Genomic DNA, 19,262 nt, shown 5'->3' on the forward strand with positions numbered 1-19,262 from the left:
TCCAATATGACACGCTAAAGTGTATAATATCTTTCACGGAAAGGGCTTAATTTTGTTTTCAGTTACAAAGGGATAAAATCGTTGTTTTCAGCGACAGCAAGTTCACTTTGGACTACAGTAACTACATCTAGCAGTTTATTGAGATTGTCCCATGGGTATTATTAACAAAAGGTAACAAATAGTGCACTCAGACTTCTCAACTGAGAATATATTCAGTACATAAATTTATTTATAGATAGGGCATTTTAATCTGTGTATGTAAAGACTATTTACTTGGAAGAAAAATTATGAGATAAGATGAGATGAATTACCAGCCCAGATACATTTAATCAGTAGTTAGTAACAAAGCTCTCTAGTAACAAAGGTACATTTGTATAATTAACAGTAGTGGGAAGACATACATTCTAGGGAATCCAATTTTTAAAACATCCTTTTGTTAAGACAACAAATGATATTGGCTGATACTCCTAAAAATGGCCCTTCATTTCTTCATAGACTCAGGTGACACGACTGCTTTAACCATTGCTTCAATGCCATTACTTACAGTAAAGGTCCGAATAGAACAGAGTCCTTAAATATAATTTGTATGGTTATGATTTTGATTATTCATTTAAACTCAACAATATCTCCATTTTCCATAGTGCCAACTGTGGATGTATTTCAGATTTCTACTAAGGAAAGATTTGGGCTGGGACATCAGCTGAAAAAGTAAGTCTGGAAAAGTGTGAACCCCTCTTTTTAAGTAAACATGACGTATTTCTTAGTTCCTGGCTCATGTCACAGGTTGTCAGATTGGTTGGATGAAAGTGTTTTGGTTTTATTCAAGTAAAAGTAGCATTTTTTCCTCTGTAGGTTGTTTTGACAGTTGTTGCAGAGAACCTGGTTTGTGCTGTCTGCCAGGGTTTTCTGTCACTTTACTGTCATTTAGAAGGTAAGATACATAAGTTTGAAAAGACAGTAGCTAAGTGTTTGATTTAATGTTTCTGCTCAGATTATGAGGTCTCTAGCAGGAATCTTTCTGAGCATCATGAATACCATAAGGAGGCAATACTTTCATGGTGGCCTCTAAGGTTTGCCGAAGTAATCAGGCCACCCAGTTTTGAGGACAAGAAGAAAGAATAGTAGAAAAAAACCAGCAGTTTCATGTGTTCCTGATACAATTCAATTTAATAGGATTTCGCTGAGTAATTTTTTCTTATGTGCTTGTGTATGTGTAATGAAATGACAGGAATATAGGCTTCAATATTTGATCCTTGAAATAGTAAGGCTCCCTTAAGAAAAAAAAATCTTTTGCTGTTTGGTGTTTAAAGAAATTTAGTGCAGCATTTTCATAGTCTTGCGAATGAAACAGTTATTAAAATCTCTCTGATACATGACTTTGAAGAAAAAAATTAAAAAGCTCTCCACACAAGAAAACTCTTTTAAAAAATTTTAGTATGAGCACTGCCTCTGATTTGTGTACTGGGTAATTACCAAAGGCACCCATAGGACATTTTCAAGTAAATAAATCACAGATGAGCAGAAATCAGAATACTTGTGAACACCATGGCCTGTTGTGGCTATGAGCACCAGATTATTCATATTTGAAGATTCACTAAATTTTCAGTAATGTCCATACTGACTTCTACTTTCTCTTTAGCTTAGTGCTCATAGACCCTGAATGCTAGATTAGAACCACAGAATAACGTAGCTTGGAAGGGACTTCTGGGGGTCATCTAAAACAACCTTCCACCCCAAGTTGCACTAAATTAAAAGTTAAATTGGTTCACTAAGAACCTCAGGCAGTTGAGGTGTGAAAATCTGAAGCCTTTCTTGGTAATCTGTTGTACTTAGCCACTTTTCCTGTGGATGTGTTTTCTTTATAGCCTTTATGATTTTTAGCTTCCCCTAGAGTGACTTGTGGCCTCTGCCTTTTGGTGTGCACATCAGGAAAGTGTCTGGCTCTAGCTTCATTATAAACCCCTCTGGGTAGTGTAATCCTTGACATGCCTACCTTTATGCCTTTGGAGAAATGTGCTCCTACCTGAGCAGTGTGGATGTTGTATCTTGTCTCTGCATTCACTGGGCAGACAGATGCCTAGAGCTGAATGGGATGTCTCTGAATCAGTTTGTTTTTAGATGAGAGGCATGTGTTTCACATGACAGGCATGTGTCTATTAAGTCTTGTGGTGGTATTTTATGCAGACATTATTCTTAATAAGATTTCCATGTGAATTAGTCTTATCTGGGGTGGGGGGGAACACAAATTTTAAAGAACTGAAGTGCCTAGTCATTGGTCCACATATATGATAGAGAAACTCTGCCTCTAGGGTGAGGATGTTGCATTATCTAGCCTACATGGTTCACAGGTAAACCCTAATATTTAAGTGATATGACTTGGCTATGATGAGAAAATCTTTTTTCTCTTTCCTAATTTGCAGAATCATGCAGACATTTGTAACACAACAGTGGAAGAACAGCAAAGAGAAATCTAATTGTACGCACAATAAGAAGTTGTCTGACAAAAAGGTGAAATCTCCTCTGCACATCTTTTCTACATTGCGCAGGTAATAGCAAGGAAAATGCGCTGTTACTATCATACCCTGTTCAAAATCCACAGCAAACTTCAAAAGGTGAAATGTTGACTTTTCTCCACAGAGGAGTGCTCTGTTTCTATCTTACCTCATGTGTTTCCAGTGATTTCCTTGCTTGACTTCAAAAGCAAACTGGGTACTACTGCAGTTTCTAAGACTGTTTGAAGGAAGAGTATTTCAATGCTCTGAAACAGCCATGATTCATCTATAACTGGAAATAATTGATTTTATATTACTTAACTTGGTTGTACTTAAATCTTTAGTAGCTTGGTAGCATTTGACTGCTACTTTGAAGAACAAGAACATATATATGTAATTTTGTGGTTGTCCAGCTGTTCTTTGCACAACTGTATGTATTATTATTATTTTTTAAAAATCTAGAACGGTCTTTAATCAAAGACTGATTTTAAGAGCTGCTGAACACCCACTCCTCTCCACTAGTTGAGTAAATGAGTGTTCACTATTTCTGAAATGTAGGCACAGAATTTCAAAAAACAAAGGCATTAAAAACATATGAAGATAGTTTGTGAATTGTTCATTTGAATTGATTATGTTACCTATACTCTCAAGGACTTGTAAAATGAGGCTATGGTTTTACCCCTTTCAGGAATACGGCTATTTACTCTAGCATGTTTGCCTGCTTATGAAGGGTTGACAAATCACCCCTTCTGTGAATTTGTATTGAGTACTTATTTGAACATTGCTTCTTCTTGATGAATTTTACAATTCTAATTTCCATGTATTTAAAAAAATAAATATAGATGGTTAGTACGGAAGTCACCCACATTTGATGAAGGGAGGAATGTTAAAGATGACTGAAGATCTGTCTTCTCAAATGTAGAAGAAGAAGATGGTGTTATAATTAGGGTAGAGGGTAGGCTTGCTCATTGCCTACCATGCCACACCATGTCCTGTGCTTGCTGAAACTTGGGGTTTGGTTTTATTCAGAAAGGGCAGACAAAAGACAGATCAATCCTTCTCCTGTTGATTTGCTGGCTGCTACTACAGTTGCAGAGATCACTTAGTCCAAATGTGGGGACTTCTCTCTCTCCATAGAGCGCCATTCCTACTTTCTTTCTGCCCGAGGGTGGTAATGAGCTAACTGCAACTGTGAGTCAGCCTCCACATGCATTTTCTGCTGTCATCACTTGGTAGCAGGGTGAGGAAAGCTGCCAACCTCTCCCCTTGGGGTTTCACCTCTTTTTTGCTTGACTGGAGTCCAAAAACACTAGAAAGATTGGGGTTCCTTATAAACCATAGAAAAATGATTTGGCATACCTGATGCTGATTCTTGCTTTGCAAAGACAGTTGAATGTGAACGTTATAGAAATGTAAGAGATCAAGTGTGTATTGTTTTGTTTAAAAAAAAAAAAAGTCTTTTGTTCTCTTACTTTTGTATTCAAAATGTGAGCCCCATGCCTTCTCATTTCCAGTGTTAAAGAGCTAGAATCTGTTTAAAACAGGACAGAAGAGCATCAAATGATCTTCCACAAAGCATCCAGATTACTGTGAGGTTTTTAAAAAAAGTTAATTTCAGCAGAATTAAATTTGTTTTACTGCCTGCAAATTTCATTGCTCATTATATCTTCCATAGCATCTGCACATAGAAATTGTGATTCCATGCCCAAAAGACAATAATTTGAATGGGATCATGCCATGATGGAATGACACATTTTGATAAGATGAATGCATTATAATCTTGTGTGAAATATACACTTTCCATTTCAAAATTATTTTCCTGAATGAAAAGTTTGTTTAAAGATGTAGGGACCTGTACCAACAGCTGTAAGTATATAGCCCTAACTTCTACGTAAAGAGTTAGTCATCTTGTCAATCAGTGAGAGTTTGTGTATACATGGGACTAAGAAGGTATTGGAAAATTGGTTCTACATACCTTTTATTATTATTATTATTATTATTAATTATTATTATTATTTTGGGCTGTGTTTGCCATTAGTTAAATACATGAAGATGGGCAGCACTTAAAAATTTGGACATATATCTGGACTTGCTTATTTCACACACATTTTTGATTATCCTCCAATTATGTCTTCCCCTTCTTTATTTTTAAGGTCGCCGAGTTATCCTCCACCTGGCTGTGGTAAAAATAAATCAAAACTGAAGTCAGAACAGGATGGCATCTCCAAAACTCACAAGCTGCTGAGGAGGACTTGCTCTAGCACAGTTAAGGCGGAGGATGTGTGTGCCACAAAATCTCACAGAACCTTTGGCCGCTCGTTGTCTAGTGACCCTAGGGCTGAACAGACAATGGCTATTAAATCACACAAACTGTTGAACCGTTCTTGCTCTGCAGCTGTCAAGCAGGAAGAGTGCATCACTTTAAAGTCCCATAAGTTATTAAGTAGGTCATGTTCTGGGGATCCTCGATGTGAGCACAACAGCACCTTGAAGCCCCATAAACTGTTAAGTAGGTCTTACTCTAGTAATCTTAGAATGGAAGAATTGGATGGATTGAAGAATCAGAAGTTACTCAGCAAGACCTACTCCAATGCCCCTAAATCATCCAAAATGGAGCCTTTCAAGGAGTCCAACATAGCAGAGGGCAGGAGGCTCTCTCTTACCTCAGGGCTTATTGGTATCTTAACACCATCTTCATCATCACCTTCACAAGCTGCTGTGCGTAGTGTTTCTTTTTTTTATTCTGCTCATTTACCCCTCATTATTTTTCAAACATGTTGTTATGCTTATTGTGCAAAAGTATTAATATTCAGGGGGTATGTTTGAGGATATTTTGGAAGTTTTTAAAAGTAACTGAAGAATAATGGAGTCAGCTTTTTAAGGTGGATTTAAACTACTCATACATTTATGTCGTAAAACCAGAATCTACCTAGGTGAAGACAGACTTCACAACTCACCTTGAATATAGCTCACTGTACAGTTGCTGGCCACAGGAAAAGTTCAATCACACACTTCCTTCCCTACCTCCTTTCTTGCTGCAGGAAGAGGAGACAGTGTGAGCTTCTCTGCTGCAAAATTGACATGGTCACAGAGGTCTTTACTAATTTCCCTGTTTGCTTCATGGGGGAATCAACCATCCTTTGGCTCATTAAGGTGCCATGTCACCTCTCCTTCTGGTCTTTTCATCTGCATTTAACAGCATACTGGAAGAAATGCAGTCATGGTTCAGCTCACCTCTTGCACATTTGTGCTTTGTGAAAAATTTAGCCTTCAAATGCATTGGTGGCAGCTGGAGGTCAGGGAAGGAGTTAGGCCCACAATGCCCACCTTTCTTTCCCCAGAGATATGATTGATTGAGAAAACAAAGGGTAGCACATATTGTTATTTTAAGACATTGAGCTCACACTTAATTCTTCTTCTTCTGCCTGTGGAGCCAATCTGATTCTTATTCAAAACAAGGGCTGATTAAAATAAATGTCAGCCTAGAGGGAGTTCTGTACCTTACTGACTCCTATAACAAAAGTACTTTCTAATTTATGCTGTCGTACATTGAAAGAAAAAGGCAGGAGGAACCTGAGTGGGATCTGAGCACAGAGACCTGTTAGCATGGTGCTCACAGAGGTGAGATTTTAAAAGATGTAAAAGATTTTCATCACTTTTGTGAATTACATTAGTCATTCAAGCCTAAGCACACAGTCCATATTTAGATAGACAATATGCATTTAAAATTTAAACTTACTAAATGCCAGTTCATCAGAGTGGAGTGAAGGTGTGGGTGTTTCCATTTGAGATTAAAGTTTTGGGGATACTAGGGTATAAAACCTTATCAGATTTTAGAAAAGCTAAAAATCCATCTCACATTCAGCAAATAAGTAAAAGGATTGATTATTTGTAATGGTTAATGCAAATTAGATATCTTTTTAGATGCAAATATTGTTTAATTAGCATATCTGCATACAAACATTACAAACGTTTTGCCATTTCCATATAATTAGTCTACCAAAACTGAAGTTGCCTCAACTTCTTTCCTTGCAGCAAAATTATGGTGCAAAATGCATTCCGGTACGAGACCGTGGCTTTCTTGTGCAGGTAGGATGCCATATCTTACCCATTTTTGAAACACTCTGGAGCACATGCTGACTGTTAATTATTTTTAAGCAGATGTTGTTATTCTCATTTTCATTGTTCTCAGACTATTGAATTTGCTGAGCAGCGGATACCAGTATTGAATGAATACTGTGTTGTTTGTGATGAGCCCCATGTGTTCCAGAATGGCCCTATGCTGAGGGTAAGTTGTATGCTTGCTGGGATAAACAATGCATTTTCTAACGCCTTAAGTAGTAGTGGACCACACAAAGTTGTTAAACTATTGAATTATTTCAGATTTGTTTCATCCTATTGTTCATTTAAGATGCAAAAACGTAATGCATATTAACTAGATTTTACTCTCAAATTAAAAAAAAACAAACATATTGTAAGTAAGGGAGATGAGAAGTAGCCTTGCATAGTAATCATAGAAATTTAAAAGAGTTATATATTTCACTGACAGCTATTATGCTAGAGTAGCCATTATCAGATAAGCTACAGGAAGTGCACTGGGATGTTTTCACGTTCCTCTAGCACCCTTCTAAAAGCTCAGGGTCATGTCAGTCCTTGAGCTTCTATCTCATCTCTATTCAGATGATACACTAGTGATAATGCTACAAGGTCTTGAAGTGCTTCTGGCCCTTATTTGCTCATGGACCTCTGGAAAGAAACATTCTTTGTATTGTGATAAAAAAGCCATGAGGAGATTTTCTTTGAATTGTCTGATCTAGCAGTGACCGAGGCCAGGAGCACTGTGGTGTATGCCCACAGTCTGGCCAGTTTTGCAGGTTTTCCTTTCTTCGAGTCCCATATGAATGAGAACCAGGAATTTTACATGCTAAATGATGCACCCTCTCATGCTGTTTGGGAGTGCATGCAGTAAACAAGAATAAGATTCATTCTGAAATTAATCTTTGCCTCAAGCTACTGGATGTGTGCAGTACTGTAAAAGAGTATATAGGAGGATAAAATTTCTTAATTTTAGGACTGACCTTGCAGTTCAGAATCCTTCTCATTTCACCTATTATGAGTTCTATGGAACCCTGTGTAATCTAAAAAAACCACTAAAGCTGTGGAAAATTGTATTTAATATCAGTGTATGAATGGTCCGACACCATTCATAACAGTTTTTCAGTGTGGCTAGCAACTACATATGAGTTGAAGCAGGCATCACCTATGATAGTCCTGTGGAATTAAATTCAGAAAGGTTACTGCTTACACAGAAGTCATGTCAGAGTTATTCCCTGTGACTCTCAGTGGCACCATGGTCAAGCATTCTGACTGCAGGCATGGTATGCATATATGCTGCGAATAGGATTTGCAAAAGCATCTATTTATTGGATTTACCGATTTAAGCCATAGGTAAATCTGTGTACTTTTTGAGTAGGCTATTTGCCCCCTCATGCTCATATCTGCCTTTTAAAAATACGGCTTTCTGTCAGATCTGTCAGCAACCAAACCCTGAATAGAAGCCTGTGGAAAAGGCACCAATTCCTTCTCTGTCACCTTTGAATGTATTACTATGTGTGCAGTCTGTGACAGAATGAGATAAGACAAAGTGAGTTATATGTAAAGTTTGGATAATAAAATTATATAAATCACCAGGTTTTATCTGTTGTCCATGGGACGAATCAAACAGCAGGGTTTCTTCCTGCTCACACAACTATTGAACTATTAAAATGAAATAAAATTGAAAGTTACCTGCTCTACAATAAAAAACAAAAAATAAAAATCGTGCTTTCCTACCCTAGAGATCAAAATCCCTCAGAATGACTTTTCTCTCAGACATCTCTCAGCATAAAGAAAGTGCATTTTTGCTATCCTTTTGAGTTTGTCAGTGCTTCTAAACAAAGTTAAAAATATATTTGCCATTGGACACATATTCCTCAGTGCCTTTGCAAGCAGCATAATCTAACAAGCTTTGCAAAAATGCAAAGGTGTCCTTGCATAACCTGGAGAGATGGAGATAGCAGGAAGAAATCTAGCATGCTCTGTGTATGCTTGAATGACTCAATAAGCAATGTAGAGTCTCCATTAATGATTCTGCAGTGCTGTAGGTGAGAAGGGAAGGATCTTAGTTTGAATCTAGCTTGAGTTTGCTAAAGGATCTTAAGGAAATTTATGATTCATTCTTCTGAAAGCTCTGGTAGAGGCAGCTTATAGTAGTCAAATGTAGGCTTTATTGCTGCTACATCTACACGTAAGTGTGCGTATGTTCCTCTGTGTGTTTATATAAATGTATACATATAAAGGGAGCAAAGAGTGACCTGACTGAAACAATACATTTAATACTGCTGCAATAGAAGATCTAAGAAATACAGTACTTTATTAAATAGAATGGAGAGGACTGTCATTAAAGGTAAAGCTACATGGGATCTAGCCTTAGGTCACTTCATGGATCCCATATTTAATATCCTTAGTGGATAAAGAGGTTGAGAGTCCTTGTGGTTTTGATACCACAGTAACTTCATCAGCTGTCATCATCATCAGCTGCTTTTATTTTTAGATTCTGTGTCTTGATCCCATCTTCTACAGATAGCCATGTCTCAAAGCCATTACATAGTCTCTCTGTATCGAATGAGATGCCACAGATTAAACATTCATGGATGGATTACCATTCTCTTTCAATAGTTCCTCCACACAGATGAAGGTGGGGTCGTGTCTGGGTGTATGTATACTTAGTGATGAGTTTCACTTCTGTGACTTGGATCCTGGGTTATTTAGTGGAGTTTTATACAGTTTCAAAGGAGACATACTAATTGCCCAGAGAGGTTGTGGTGTCTCCTTCTCTGGAGATATTCAGAACCCTCCTGGGTGCCATCCTCCTGGGTGCACATCACAATGTGCAGGTGATCCTGCTTGGCAGGGGGATTGGACTAGATCTTCAGAGGTCCCTTCCAACCTTAGCCATTCTGTGATTCTGTGATTCTGTGATTCTGTGATGCCAGTAAAAAGTTTAATTTTGCAGTCCTTTATTATGTCTGCCCGAGACCTTTTCTGAACTGTGGTGTAGTTTAATTAATTTCCTTGAAATACAGATAAAATTTTAAACAATTGCCATCACACAATAATAACGTTATTTTAATACTTTAATGATACTTAAAACTCCTATAGCTTGGTGTAATTTTTTGTGATGATCATTAATGACTTGCACGATTCTGGTGTCAGCCCTGGTACAGCTGAAAATACCAAGCCAAGTTGTGAAAAGCTTTTCCTTTCTGCAGATTTGCACTACAGGCTGTGTTTTTGTCTTGGTTATACACTACCTTTCAATTAGTCTCTCTCAGTGCAAGCTTTCTTCTGAGAACTGTGACTCTTTTTCCTAGAATACATTTTAGGCGTGGTGGTCTGTTTTTAATACCTATTTCAATTTACTTCTGCTTTCTTAAAATCTTGACATCTTATTTCCCATAAGGTAAGAGGAACTTGATGACAAGATGTGTCATTTTTGAACAGCTTAATTTAGACACTAGATCCACTTGTCAGATGTACCATTGGAAGATGTCTGTCGTACAACAGCTGCACAGCACACTTGCATACATTTAGTTTCATGCTCTTACAATGGACACCTGTCTTACTCCAGAGCCTGCGGTATTAATCTAACCATGCAAATGCTTCCTGCAGGTTCAGGGATCCTGTCATAACACAGAAATCTTTGGAAGTTGTTAGGCTATCTTAGTGACGTACTGAAGATGAACAGAGAGGAAATTCTTATATTTCTCCTGATAATTACTTTGTGGAACAAATTATGGACTTTGGATGACAAACAACCAGTTCTCTTTTGAGCTTCAGAAGTTCCCTGATGTACAGAAGAATACTGTATACAGTCCCTGCATGTACTCCAAAAGTGTTTGCACATATAAAAATATGGTATGTAGACATTGTAACTTTAAAACACAAACATAATGCTGTCATGGGGAACTACAGCTGGATTGCTGTGAAGGTAAAGGATGAAGGTTCTCTGAAATGGAGGAAGGGGTCTTAGAAAAGTACTACTTGTGTACCACTACTGTAGCATTGTGTACCACTCTTTTTTTATAAAGGTATGTGGTCTATTACTTCATTCCATCCTTTACTTTTTTTTAAAGAGTCAATGAATTTGGCAGTGCTTCCCTGTAGGTATTCATACCTTTTCCATATGAGATGAGGATCAATGCAATTTCTCTTCACAGCATGTTCTTTTAGTATTTATTTCAAGAACATAATCATATAATATCACATGATAATTATTATTTACAGTGCACCCAAAGTTATAAATGCTAAACTGCATAGCTTCCATGGAATGCCACTGAAAACTGTAGATTCCCTGAAATCAGTGCATAGTATGATTTGCAGCTTTTTTGTAAAGCGTGGGGAAAGTTTAATGATCCTAAGAAGAAGAAGTATTATTTGACCTTTTGCATAGCATAGGCTGTTGCTATTTCATACAGTTATTGCTGATAATGATCTGAATCCTGCATATTTCTACATATACATATATAGTCCTATATACAAAAGGATCAAGAAACAATCTTGAAATTAATAGTGAGGTTTAAGACTGCATGATCTTTTGAGGTCCCTTCCAACCCCTACAGTTCTGTGATTCTGTGATCCATTACATCCAAATTGTGCCTTTTTGGCCCATAAAGAATCACATTTCCTCCTGAAACGCAACCTGTATTGCACAGCTCAGGAGCTCTGCAGTCAGTCTCTTCTTAAGTGTCTCTTCACTCAGCTTTGAAAAATTGTGGGAAGAACAAGGTCAGATGTAGGTTTTGTGCTAAGGAGTGATGGTGAAAGCAGACCTGGTAAACATAGAATCATTAGGGTTGGAAAAGACCTCCAAGATCATCTGGTCCAATGATCCCCCTACCACCAATGTCACCCACTAAACCGTGTCCCTAAGTATCATGTCCAACCTTTCCTTAAATACCCCCAGGGACAGTGACTCCACCACCTCCCTGGGCAACCCATTCCAGTGCCTGACTGCTCTTTCTGAGAAGAAATGTCATTTCCAACCTAAACCTCCCCTGGCATAACTTGAGGCCATTCCTTCTAGTCCTATCACTGACCCCCAGCTCCCCACACCTTCCTTTCAGACAGCTGTAGAGAGCAATAAGGTCTCCCCTGAGCCTCCTCTTCCCCAGACTAAACAACCCCAGTTCCCTCAGCTGTTCCTCACAGGACTTGTGCTCCAGGCCTTTCACCAGCTTCGTAGCCCTTCTCTGGACATGCTCCAGGACCTTGACGTCCTTCTTGTACTGAGGAGCCCATAGGTGAACATGGTACTTGAGGTGCAGCCTCACCAGACCAGAGTACAGTGGGACGATCACCTCCCTGGTCCTTCTGGCTGCACTATTCCCCGTACAAGCCAGAATGCCATTGGCCTTCCTGGCCACCTGGGCACACTGCTGGCTCATGGTCAGGCGAGCATCAACCAACATCTGAAAGCAGGAGAAGTCTGCTCATTTGAATCATTAGACAATGGCCTTATTTTGCTGTCTTTGAATTATTCTGAACACAGTTGTAGGTCAGTAAGATGTAGACTACTACTTGTTTGTAAACTAATGGCCAAATTTTCCTACTGAGACTTGAATTGTTTCAAGAATATTTTGAATTGTTTTTTATGATGTTTTCAAATGGTTGGTTTCTCACATAGATAGTAAAAATAGTAAAATCATCCTGATGTTTGTCAAACTAATATGTTAGACTAAATATTAGAACTAATGTTAGGAAATGTTACCCACAGCTGCAGACCCCATTCCACAGTACTGTGATACTCTACTGTTGGGCAGGCATTCCTAGCGAACACCCCCTGAAGCTGAAGCTTGTTTCATCCACTGCATTTAGAGATTTTTTCAGAGATTTTTTTTAGAGATTTTTAACTATTTAGAGTTTTATGGAAAGCAGTGTCTGAACAAAAGAGAATTTCACCTGAGTCAATCAAATTACTTTTGTTTTATACTAGACTTTAAATTGTTCCAATCACACTAAGATAAATGGATATAGTATCCTCAGTTTTTGTGCAGTATTTTCTGTATCTATTTGTCTGTTATGATTTATATGATGAATAAACACCAAGACAAACATATCTGTTAACATGTTTTTGTATACCTTCTACAGCAAAAGGCCAACAGAGAGATTGCAGTCTTATACTTGCAGTAGTTGGGTATTTGTAAATACTAGCTCCTTCTTAACCAGGAACAAAATCTTCACGTGCATCTATGATATTTATTTTTCTTAATAAGATAAGATGAATTCATTTCACTCATTAGAAAGGTCCTTTTTCTCCCTTTTGATTCCTGATTATTGTCCATTCTTACAGATTTTAGAGATGTGTGGAAAATGAGGACCTGTTGCTGTTAACGTTGTAGGCTTTTTTTCCCCTGTTGTCCATGCACAAAGATGAAGAGATTCTTTAATACCCGCCCTAAAGAATTTTTAGTCTAGATGCAGGATGAAAGGTAGTGTGTCCTCTTGTGGTTTTCTCTGTGTGAATTGCTCTAGAAAGGGGAAGGCTGGCTAAATTAGTACTGGCAATGATAGAAACACCAACAGGGAAGATGCTGCTGAGGAGGGTCCTTGCTCTGCTCCTGTATATGGTGTTTGGGCTTGAAAAAGAAGGCACTTCCTGCGTATAAATATAAAACTCGTATAAATATACAAATGTGAAAGATAGTTTGGCTTCTCTTTGCACAAAATCACAGGCAAGAAGGGATCTCTGGAGGCCATCTGGTCCTACCTGCCCTGCTCAAGCACCTTGCTGCACCTGGAGCAGGTTGCCCAGGTCCATGTCTAGATGGCTTCTGAATACCTCCAAGGAGGGAGACTGCACAACATCTCTGGGCAACCTGTGCCAAGGATTGATAAAGCTTTAGATAATACTATTTTTAGCTTCAGGTAAAGCTTAGATAGAGCTAGTCCAATATGAAAAGATAAAATGAACTGTCTTCCAAGAGCCCTTCTGAACAATATGATTTGGTTCAGCTAGCCATAAAAATGTGTTTTGCAAAACTGATGTCATAAGATAGTAAAGAAACTTCAACATTATTTGTTTCTATATTAAAAGAACCAAATATATTAAAAATACCATATGAAATTCTTCATGTTACTCTAGAACTAGTAATAATATTATGGGGAAAAAATTACTATTCTAATAATGCAACAGTTTTGCTGATATAATACTGAAGAGACATCTTGTTTTAGGAATTCAGCATGTGAAAACTACTTTTATGACAAACGTTTAAATATAATGACATCATAAGTGATTATCAAAAGTAGTTATTATATTTAAGGATCTGATTAAAATAAGTGTTATAAAAATATATTATCATATGCAGCTTTAAAAAAATATAATTTTAAAACGTGTAGCTAATGTCTATCTTAGTGTGTGTATGCTATATTAAAGTCATTGATAAAAGAATGTCATGGATTGGATTTTAAAGATGTGCCAGACAATTTTACAGGAAAAAAAATCCTTGAACATATTCAGTAAGATGATGAAAAAAAGAAACAAAAAAACCCTGTGGAAATCTGGATATCAATAATTTTTCTTTGAGTCAAGAAAGCATTCTTTACACTGCCACCTTGTGTTGAAATATCAGATGAAGACTTTTTTTTCTTTAGAACAAAGCAGGAAATAGCCATAAAGAAAAAAAAAAAAGCAAAACTAAACTAAATATTTAAATTAATTTCTTTGAAATTTAAACGCTGGTGCAGACATCTCCACTGTTTAAACTTTTGTCTATGAAATATGAATGTAAAACAATATTTGAAATACCTGTTGTAAGTATTTAGCTGTAAAAATAAGTACAGTGGTGTAATAGTGACATATCTGTATTTATATTTGTAACCTTACATTTTTAGAATGTTTTTCATGACAAAGTGCTCAGTTGTGATTTATTCATGATAAGTAAAATCATTGCCATGGTGAGCTCCCACTGACTGGAATAGGTCTTGGATTGCTGCATCCTTTGAATATATGTTCCTTATCCACCCGTGAATAACACAGTGGTATTGATGTTCCAGAATTAGTATGCCGTTTAGGAGTGGGAGGTTTCTGGAGTAGAATAAACATGAACTATGGAGAAAAGTGTAGGTGTACAAATTTATTTAGATAGACTGGAGTTTAACCAAGATGATGGAGATGTTTTCATTCTTGTAGAATAACACTGTAATTTTTCTTATCCTCAATCTACCATATAGTCTAGTTTTACCTCTTTTTATGAAAAGAAAAACAAAACAAAACAAAACAAAACAAAACAAAACAAACAAAAAAAACACTTGTTACAAGCAATACTTCGGCAGAATGGACTTCAATCACTTTATTGTTTACTGAGTGTAAAATGTATAGCTTGTCCTGTAGCCAAGAACTTAACCAGAGCTCATGTTGCCCAGATAGCACTGTATAATTTGTTTACTTGCCACCTATTTATGTATTTGGAAAGGAGGGAAGAAAGAAAAAAAAAGGAAAGTGTCTAGGAAAGTATTCTTGGAAGCTTTCCAAGAATAGGAATTAAAAGGAAAAGCAGAAAATAAAACCAATTTTTTCATCTTTCTACAGATTATATCTGCTTACCACCGTGGTATCTCCTACTTCTTTCAGCAGTGTGTTTCATATTTCACATGAATATTGTGAGATTGTTTAGAGAGCTTACCTTACATATTTATAGACAGATAGGTTATTCAGTAAATATGGCAGTGTGTATATATACACACTATATAGATCTTGGGTCAGTAGTTTGACTTCATTTGAAAATTCAGAACAGAGATGTACTTGTTTATAATTATCTATTTTTAAAAGTAATTCTTAAATCAGTGCAAGTTTAGGCCATAGTATACAATTCTATGATTAAGTACTTAATTTTGAATACGTTTATTTTTAAATATATATTTTCCTACAACATAAGAACTTGTCAATAATATGAGCCACCCCTCATATTTCCCTCATATGTCACATCTGTAGATACAACGGAGATTTTTGTAGCATTTGTTCATTCATTTGAAAGCATGACTAATAGATGTAAACTATGAAAGAGCCAGGAAAGCAGCTTTCCTGCAGCCCTGTCTTCAGATGTGGTAATGGTATCCTTGTTGGCTTGAATGTAATTGATTCTTAGGTACCACGGAGTCAGGTGTTAATGAATTAGCAACCGCTTTTCCTTACAAATATAACTAAGAAATACATCTAAAAAACCATACCTGGCACAAACTGAGAAATGAACCTCAGAAACTTGAAAGTTCCCTTCCAAAAGAAAGCTTTACCCACCAATCTCCCTTCCTCACTTCATTCTTCTTTCCCTCTCTCTTCTACTCCCCCCCACCCCCACCCCCCATATATTTTGAATATTATTCCTGCTCCATCCTCAGCCTTCTAGCAAGTGTAATGAAGAGAGACAGAAGTTCCTCCTGTAGAAAAGCTTAACAACTACCATGGTTGAAAGCAGGAAACAAAACATGGATTTGAAGATAGATTTCATATCCCCTGCCTGCTCCTTTCATTAGGAGAAGTGAGATGGGCTCTAATGGTTTCACCTTTACCATTTGTTACATTTGCTGTAAGTCAGCCTCTGAGCTTTCCTCGAGCTTCTCCTTTTAGATCAAGAGTTTTTAGGTGTAGTCATACTACAGCCTCATTAACATCTGTGTGACATCCCCCAGGATGCGGGAGAAGGTTGCACATTCCTCATCTTAGCACAGCAGCAGCACATACTTGAAAACAGTGAGATCAATATCAGTTATGAAGGTTTCAACTCTTTTGAATTGAAAGAATGTCTGGAAAATATTTTAAGTAATGCATGAGTCCAGGGATCAGAATATGTCATAGTAGCTGGATGGTTTGCCCATCTGCCATTTGTGGTCACTGCTGTCAGAAGTGATACTTAAATCATCTCACGCAGAAACTCTGACCGAGCCTTTTTTCTTCTCAGTGTTGTGGATGAGTGCTACTGAGCATGCAAAGATTGGGGGTGGCTAAAGAAAAACTCCGAAAGCCTTACTCTGCTCAAAAAATGCTGTCTGCTTTTATCAGTGCCTTCTGCTTCTCAGCATTTGCAGTCTCAGGTTAACTGCCCAGCTCTTATTTTCTTCTGCCTTTTTCCCACTGGAATAATTATCCTACTAAAAAGTCTTTCAGCACCGATGGTCTTCACTTAGCTAACAGTTTTGTGTAAGCCAATGACATTATGTTAATTTTCTCCTTTCAAGTTAAATATAAGGTATATGTGTGAGAGCACTGTTGAAGGGAAGGTACAACTGCCCACTAGTTTTGGGAAAAAAAGTTTCCCGGTCAGCTCTGGGGGCCTTCAGGGGTTGTAACTGGTAAAATTCTGCATGCCCCTAATACTTTGTTACTTTTTTTGTTCTTTTTTTATGTGTTGTGGCTAGGGGCATTTCTCATATTTAAGTTACAAAGCCAGAACAAAACTGTTTCTGTCTGATGAGCTCACATCTTATTATAACGAAAGAGACAAGTGGCAGTATGCAAAATGCTAGCAGCAGTGTAAGAGCCACTTTGAAATCAAGTTTTACCACAAAGCCTATGATTTTCTTTAAGCTCTGTCTCCTATAATTGATTTATTACCTTCTTTTTCATATTTTTCTGTTGATTCTAGCATGAACAATTCTGGACAAAACTAAAATAAGGAAATGTGATACTGGCATCATCATATGACAAAGAAAGGCTCCTGGAATGTCTGTTGCTTAATTTTAAGCCAGACTTTTCCTTTTGGTGGGAAAGGGAAGAGTTTAAATGCTTGAACCTAGCTAGTGGCTGAAGTAGTGTGAAATGACCATACCAACGTCTCTTGGAACATTCTATGGTAATATGTGTATGGGAAAATTTAGTTAAAAGCTTCCGATTGGGTTAGACTGGGACAACTATCAGAAACATCCAAAAGTGCTCTAAAAATGGCTAGAGTTCAGATGAAAAGGCTTCTAGAGTGGGTATATGAAGGCAGACTATTGAAGTGTCCATATAGCTGAAGGGCCCTGATTATTTCCCCATTCAACTGACAGAGCCCTGACACTTTCATGTAATGTAAAACTACATATTTGTTCAGCTTTTAGTTGAAGAGAATATGTAGAATGCAGAGGTTGTACAGAGTTCATTTTTTTTTCTGTGTAGTTCTTTCTGTGCTTTTTTCTTTAACCAAAGATAGTTCAGATGGGTATTTCAATATTTCTGAAGGCAGACAATTTACTTCCTTGAAAGCATTAAGGAAGACAAATTAAAACTAGAGATATATTACTTTTTTAATAACTAGTTTAAAACATTGGAGAGAAAAATCTGGAAGTGCTGTTTATTATTTACTAGAATTTTGTACAGTAAAACCATGTGGCTTCCTGACAAGTTTGTTTCTCAAATAGAAATGAGTTTGGGGAAACCCATTTCCATTACTGGGAAAAGTTTTTTCTTGTGTTTTGAAAGAGACTGACAAAGCCAATCAGCATTGTCTTGTCAAGTCTTTACTCTAAAAAATATTCAGTGGGCATACAGGTACATCAACTACATAAAGTCAAAAGAATTTTGTTTAACCTATCAGTATTTTTGTTCCTCTTCAGAGCTCAGATTTTGCTGCCTTGTTTCTCATACCTGCAGTTCTCCAGCCTTAAGATCTTTGCTCCAGTGTCCTGAGAGAAAAAAGCTTTTCAAATGTCAAGCATAAGTGCAATGATCATTTTCCTAATTTCAATCTTCCAGCTATTCAGACATTTCTGGGATCATAAAACAGTAAGAAAAGAAAAGAAAAACAAAACAAAACAACAATTAAAAAAAAAAAAGAAGAAAAAAAAAGAAAAAGAAAAGACAAATCCTATGTTCCATTTGCTATCTGTAAATCTCCGGGTAACTTATTTTGTTGAGGTTATAAATAGAATGACAGCAATGAATATTTTCTTAACACTCTTATTCATGGCTAAATTATTTATCAATCCTTTGCTCTCAAATTAAAGAGAGTCTGTATATACTATTGATTGTTAAGATGGCAGTGACACCATGCTTCCTCAGCTAAGCCAGTGATTGAAGCACCTTCTGAATGTGAAAGCCTTCGAATAATGACAATAATAAATACTTTTTGTCTAGTGTGCAATGGCACAGCGAATTGGATCATGTTAGGCTTCATCTGCTGCCTAATGCAATGTAACATAGCAGATAAAATAAATCAAATGGATGATACTCTTAGACTTTAAAGAGGATAGCTCTTGTAAAGCGATTGATGTAAGAATTTATCAATGCAGTACATTTCAGATGTTTATTGAAATCTACAATCTTTGAAAACAAACAAATGCATATTTTAAAGGCTATCAAACAAGTAACTACAAATACAGCAGTATGCCTATTACTGATGGATCTGTTTCCTGAGTTGGAATTCAAATAAATTTTATGTTTTTTGTTTGTTTGTTTGTTTTTGTTTTTGTTTTTGTTTTTGTTTTTGTTTTGTGATCTGGACCTGAATTCTTAGCTACAAAAGTTCAGTAGTGCTTGCTAAAGCTTGTTTTTAAATTTCAGTGAGTTAGGATTCAATAACATGGATTCAAGCAAACAGTATCCAAAAATATTTTTTGCTTGTTTTCAGTATTGTAATAAAAAGTTTCATTTACTGGGGTCAATTTTAAGGAAGGCTTTATTTTTCTTGTTTATATTTGTTTCAACTGTTTATTCATTTTTAATTCTTATAACAATTAACTTTTTATGATTCATTACTT

The 19,262-nt window shown here is 36.8% G+C and overlaps 1 protein-coding gene across 1 annotated transcript in view; it reads left to right on the plus strand.

Annotated features, from left to right (window-relative positions):
* The window catches only part of PARP8 (poly(ADP-ribose) polymerase family member 8), a 108,749-nt gene that overhangs the window by 70,886 nt on the left and 18,601 nt on the right, over positions 1–19,262 (plus strand). The window contains exons 10-14 of the mRNA XM_032206145.1: positions 642–708; positions 2,421–2,546; positions 4,646–5,210; positions 6,528–6,581; positions 6,685–6,780. Coding sequence (XP_032062036.1) covers positions 642–708; positions 2,421–2,546; positions 4,646–5,210; positions 6,528–6,581; positions 6,685–6,780 — 908 coding nt within the window. The remainder of the gene's footprint in view (positions 1–641; positions 709–2,420; positions 2,547–4,645; positions 5,211–6,527; positions 6,582–6,684; positions 6,781–19,262) is intronic.

Source organism: Aythya fuligula, chromosome Z, assembly GCF_009819795.1.
Source record: "Aythya fuligula isolate bAytFul2 chromosome Z, bAytFul2.pri, whole genome shotgun sequence".
Classification (NCBI taxonomy): domain Eukaryota; kingdom Metazoa; phylum Chordata; class Aves; order Anseriformes; family Anatidae; genus Aythya; species Aythya fuligula.